The sequence below is a fragment of the Colius striatus genome, chromosome 7, assembly GCF_028858725.1.
Source record: "Colius striatus isolate bColStr4 chromosome 7, bColStr4.1.hap1, whole genome shotgun sequence".
In the NCBI taxonomy this organism is placed as follows: Eukaryota; Metazoa; Chordata; class Aves; order Coliiformes; family Coliidae; genus Colius; species Colius striatus.
This window is the reverse complement of record NC_084765.1, coordinates 16,212,572-16,218,695: the sequence shown is the minus strand read 5'-3', so window position 1 is coordinate 16,218,695 and position 6,124 is coordinate 16,212,572. Positions and strand designations below refer to the sequence as shown.

The following is a 6,124-nucleotide window of genomic DNA, read 5'->3' as shown; positions in this document are numbered from 1 at the left end:
TACACTACCTCTTTCTCTTATGGTGTTCATACATCCAATCTTTCCCATCAGCAGACCTGCACAATTAGGTAGGTATGGACGGAAATTGCAGATTTGCACAGAAATTCTCAATCCTATCTCAGAAGAGCCTCTCTGCTCACTTGCTTTCCATGGACCCCTCATGCCAAATGCTGGATGATGTAGGACAAGTCCAGATGACTCCAAGTCTTGGGTTTTCAGCTGTGGTGGGAGGCACTGGAGGCATGTGCTTTGCCTCCAGACCGTGCAAGTGGACCTGACCTTTGGGGTCAGAGTGGTACCTTCTTGGGCAAACAAATGTATAGGATTGCTGGAACTCTGTTGCATGCCTTAATATGATGGTGGCCTCACCATGAGCAATAGCTCTGCCATTTTGACTGCAGTATCACCAATCCTGATCTCATAGGGTAGCAGGACAGGTAGGAGAGTTGTTTCTAGAGAGTCCCCTTTAGAAACCACTGGAGCTATATGCTGTGAGGTTTGGTGGGAGACAAGTAACTCAGAAACAGCAAACATATTGCCAAGCTTTCATGGCCACAAGATTTTGGCCCAAAAGATTCTTCCTCTCACATTTGCAAGTTCTGCTGCTTGGAATATTCATCGTGGCCCAGAGGAAGGGGTAACAGAGAGGGATGGAAGGGTGGTCGGAGTGAGCAGCACCGGCAGATTGGCATTGGTGTAGCAGCTGCAGGAGAGGGACTCTGTCAAGGGCTCTTGGATGCATCAAGGGAGCCCCTACAGGTCACTGCAGAGAATTGCTGGTGCTTTATTCCTGTTTTGTGGCTGTGTCGTCTTCTCAGCAGCTTCTCAGCTGCTCTTCCAGCCCTTGCAGTGGTTTTGCTAGTTATGAGTTCATGATAGGTGGGTGGAGGAGCAAAGCATGGACGAGATGACAGCTTCCATCTGTGTGGCTCCAATGGAGGCAATGGCATCTGATTTGGGAAAAGAGGTTGTTAAAACCACAGCCTCCTCTCAGACCAGGTTCCAAAATGCAAAATGCAACCCTGGCCACTGATGCCACTTCTGTCAGGCTGCACTCATCCCACAGGAACCTCCTGTCTGGCTTCCACTGCACTGGCAGGGCAGTCCCTTGGTAGAGCAGACATGATCCTTCCCCACACTCTTCCATCCCAGCCAGCTGGCAGTGCCATGGGGGCTTTTCCTCCCAGAGACTGGCAATTTTGGGCCTGGTTACTTGAAAGAGGTTTTTAGCAACAGAAGCAGGGATGCTGTCCTGAAATGCCCAGCTCTTGGCCCATACATTTAAAGCTCCTTTTGGACAAAATCTGCTTTCTGCACATGACTTGTCAAAAACTTGTGAAGGACAGGCATGTCCCACAGTGACAGCTCTGCCTGGACCTCCCACAAGCAGAAGGTAGAACTGAACACCCTTTCTAAATGGATAACGGTGGTTGTCTGTGATTCTTCTAGGTACAAGTAATAGGTGACTTAAGTCTCTGCTAATTGTGAAATGTTTCCTTTAGGCAGCTGAGGAAGTCAGTCTCCCAGCTGCCTGGCTGTATTTGGTCTGTGAACTGCAGGAAGTTGATGGGCATGACATTGCCATAGATGTTTCCCTGTAACATTTCCCTAGAAAGAGAAATCTTGTTCAAACCTCTCTGCCCTCTCCTCCTTGTGTCCCTGGCACTGTGGGCACCAGGAGCAATGCTTACCTGCTCCAGTGCTGTGCAATCCTTCCCGCTATCTCCCAGGGAGTTTGTTTGGATGGCAGTAGGAGAGTGCAAAGTGGTGGATGGTTCCAGGAATTTAAAAAACTGCCTTACCCAAGCATGCCAACAACACCCTGGAGTGAATACCACTGCCCTCTCCCCAAGGCATGGATGCATGAACCGGCAGTCATTTGAACAGATCCACATTTATTCAATTGCTTTGAAGGTGCAGTAGCGTAAGTGCATGTTCCTACCCATGGCCCACCAGCTCCCACCACTGGCCTTGACCCTAGTTGCAGTAGTTTTCCAGTTGGTACAGGGAGCAGGTGTTGTGGCAGCATTGCTCAACGATCCCCCGCTTCACTTTCTCAAACTCCTCCTGATGGAAGGGCAGCTCTCCTACCTCACCGTGCAAGGGACCGCTCACTGCCAGGGAAGGAAAGTATAAACCGTCAGACATCACACAGCACCAGCCTTGGATGTTGAGCCCTGCAGAAACCTCCTTTGCAGATACCAGATTTTTAAGCCAGAGTTGGTTGGAAAATAGGGAGGGGGTTGGAAAATAGGGAGGGGGTTGGAAAATAGGGAGGGATTTTCAATGGTTTCCCCAAGCTGATGCTGCTTGTAGCAGCTTCAAGCTCTGTATTTCCTCTCCAAAAATAATCCTATGGTGCTCAGAAGGAGCCAAGCTAAGTGGATATCAGCAGTGTGAGCGACAAAGGGATACAGGAGCTTTATTGAGGAAGGTGTGTGGAGAAGAAGAGAAGCCTTGCACCCTCTCTGGAGGGAGCAGCTAGTAAGTAAGATGATAAAATGGGCTGGTCTGCTCCAGAGAGATGAGTTGCTTCAGGCTGTAGCCCCTCTTGGGCAGTTCCCCGTTCCTCTGGGAGCTTGGCAAACAATTGGGATGTCCTGGGAAACAATGTGGGCCCAGTCCTGGGGTTGGATGCATTTCCCAGCTGGTACTGAGCAAGACTTGGCTGCCTGGGCATAGCCTCGAGCTTATGGCAAAGCATTCTTGTGTGTCTGTGTTCAAAGCTGGGGATGAGTTTTTAGAAGGAATGATGAATTGGGGTATTTGGACATAGATAAAACTCAAGAGAACGTCCCATTTGCTGGTGGGAACTCGAAAACTTGTGGACAGAACTGTTTGGGTTTTCATTGCTGAAGTACAGAAAATGGCAAATAAACCAGTGATTTTTCCTGTAGGGGGAAAAAAGCCCCTAACAACAAAAAGAAAATGCCTGGAAAGTGAGAATGAGATGTGATTTCTAGGGCAATATGAAAGTACAGCACAAGATGCAAATTCCCTAAGCCCCTGGAGCATGATGCAATCAACGAGGCACAAGAGTAAAAAGAAATCATTCTGCTAGTGTGCTAGGAGGAAAATTTAGGAAAGATTTAGTCCAAGATTTAGTAGAAGAGGAAATAGCTAGTCAATGTTTTGTGATTTACTTGTCTCCATCCTTCAAGCCAACTGTGAGCAGACTTGTACACACAGCCAGCTTGTGTGACAAAGAGGTGGTAGCTCAGGCAAAAGTCCTGGAAAAACTCCTCAGACACTTTCAAACTGGTTGGCCCTAATGAAATTCCCTGTACAGTATTTAGGGAATTCAGATACAAAAACCTTCCAACACAGACATGATGGCCTTCAGAAACAAATAATTAGAGAGGAGAGTAACTGACAGCTCAGCCAGGCTTTCAAAACAAATCGTGGCAAAGCCTCTACTATGACATTGCTGTGCTTCACCTTCCGAAGGCCTGGAGGAATATTTCACAGGATGCTTTCATATGCAGGAGAAGGCAATGAATATGAATTAAACCAGTGTGTGATGGGAAGAGAAATGGTGGGAGAGGTGTATCCTAGTTAGAGGAGGTTAGGTAATGGTCCATCTTGAAATGAGAGAGTTGAAATGGCTGGGATTTGGCAGGACTGTCCTCTCCATCTATTCACAGTCTCCATTTGTAGCTTAGAAGATGGAAGAGAGAGTCTGCTTGATGGATTCATAGAAGAGCCAAAGCTGAGAGGAGCTGCAGGTACCCGTCTCCAGGAGAAACATCATCCTGGCATTACATCTGGAGCATTAAAGGTCTTGATCCTATCTGTATACAAACATTGTGTTGGTGTCTGGGCTGCCTCATCCCACCTGCATTGCCACACAGACACAGAGTGCTGGACTGTGCTAGCAATGATCCCCGCACTGCAGAGTATGCAGGCAGGGCTGTCCTCCTATCTCCTGGCTCTTGCACTCATTAAGGATCCAGGAGTCCTAGGAAAGGGAACCAAAGCAGCTCCACCAGCATTTCACCACCATGAAATAAAAGATGATATAAAGCTGTGGGGTCTGCAAGACTCTTGAAGGGCAAGATTAGAACTAAAAATTATGTTTGAAATTACAGAAACACTGAAAAGATCGGATGCTGTTCAGTAAGAAATAGGAAAGATGCCAAAGGCAGGCAGGAAGACTGTACTGAGCATCCAGGGTGATATTTTGACTGTGGCAGCAGTCCTTCAAGGACTGCTGATCCACCCAAGGGAGAGCCAAGGCATCTGAGGGAGACAGTGATCACTATCAATCAACAGTGCAGTGCTGTTTTGAAAAAGACAAAACACCTGTGTAGACGAGAACACGATGTGAAAAACATGCAATACCATTCTTCCAGGTTACTCACTGTACTGGGCACTGATAAGGCCTCAGCTGGGGTCCTCTATGCTTTTCCAGGCAGCACCAGTCAGCGAGGATGTGGAATAAATGTAGAATAATTTGCATGGACAAAGATCTAAAAAATATGAACTAAGAAGGTAGTGGGGAAGATGTAGAGGGGATTTAGCTAGACATGGGAACAAAGTTCAAATATTTGCAAAAGCAGCTATAAAGAAGAAAGGAGTAGACTCTTCCCCACGTCCACTATGGAGAAGACAAGAAACAATTTACAAATGGCATTCAGGTTAGATATTGGGAAGAAGCTCTCAAGAATAAGGTCAGTTGAGCATAGGAATAGACAGTTTCAGAGGGCAGAAGAAGCTTTCTCACTGGAGGTTTTTATGAACATCCTAGACAAGCATAGGTCAGGAATAGGATGAGTATGACTGATCCTGTCTTGGGTTCCTTTCACCTTTGTTTTCTATGAACACTCCCAGCTGGTGTAATGGCCACAAAAAGAAACAGGCAAGTTTGAGCATTCAGGCCCAATTCGTTCAGCCTCGTAAATCCTCTTTCCCTGCCTGCCCTCCCACCTGCCTTTTCAACCTGAAGATCTTTCCATTGGCAATGTGATGCTGTTGGTATGTTAAAGGTATTCCTGGCATTCCCCATCAAGGACTGTCCTGGTGTCACTGTCAAAAATCTCTCCTCGCAGGATCAGTCTGACTTACCCAGAGGCTGCTCGATGTCCCGGCGGGCTTTGGGGGAGTAGAAGAAACCTCTCTCTCCACACACCAGGTAGAGAGCCTCCACCAAGTGGGAGCCACAGAGGTGCTGGGCAGCAGCAGCGTGGCTGGTCCCAGGGCCAGAAAGGGCGAGAAGGGCCAGGAGAGGCAGCGACTGGATCCAGAGAGCCATGGTGAGCAGTATGAGGCCTAGGGTTAAGAGGCAGAGGAGACATAGAGAGGTCTAGGAGGGAGAAATAGATTGGCATTAAACATCTTGTGTCCTCTAGCTTCTTTGAAATGAAAATGAGACCAAATTAGCAGATGGACATTACAAGATGCCCTAGCTTGAGAGGGAGTGACAGCTTTCTGCATCAGGTTTTACAATTCACAGTGAAATACATGATTATAACCAGAAGTCCATCTCCACCCACATTCTCACATCAACCCTGCCCTCCCTGCTTAACTTCCCCCAAAAGGCCAAACGAGACTGGAAGAGCCATCCCACTGAGCCCTGCAGTTATATGCCCAGGAGATCCAAGAGCAGTAGGCACCTGCAGAGCAAAAACCCTCTCTGCCAAGTTAGAAGAGGCTGTAAGCTATGGCAACAGCCCCAAAACAGCACAGTATGCTCAAAGACCTGAGGATTCCTCATTTTCTTGGACTAGCCAGCCAGAACTTGTCACCACCAGCTACACGAACTTAAGGAAACAGCTCTGCAAAACAGGTAGAAGCAAAAAGGGGGGCAATCGGACTTACCCAAAGAAGTGGCAGCAAGAGATGGAGAGAAGTTTGCTCTGAGAGGTGAGGACTGATCAGTGGGTAGTAGTATCTTCATTCTCTCTTTCCCATATTTATATGTCTTAGATTAGCCCAAGTGACACAAAGGCTAACACAAGCCCCACCTCCTTGATGACACTCTAGCCAAAATTTTTGCTGCTTATGCACATTAATTTCCCTCTACATAGCATCCACAGGTCTTTAGGTGAGTTAAGATAGAAGTAACAGTTTGCAGTTTCCATCTCATTTCATCCGACCTGTTTTTGCTTCCCTGAAGCTGTGTCCT

At 47.4% G+C, this 6,124-nt stretch overlaps 1 protein-coding gene across 1 annotated transcript; it reads right to left on the bottom strand.

The window, feature by feature from the left end:
- Nucleotides 1-1,977: 1,977 nt before the first annotated feature.
- On the bottom strand, nt 1,978-5,896 carry INS (insulin). The gene is made up of 3 exons (XM_010199778.2): nt 5,818-5,896; nt 5,065-5,268; nt 1,978-2,114 (listed from the first exon to the last, which is right to left on the bottom strand). The coding sequence occupies exons 1-3, from the start codon at nt 5,894-5,896 to the stop codon at nt 1,978-1,980; spliced, it is 420 nt and encodes a 139-aa protein (XP_010198080.2).
- Between the last annotated feature and the right edge of the window lie 228 nt (nt 5,897-6,124).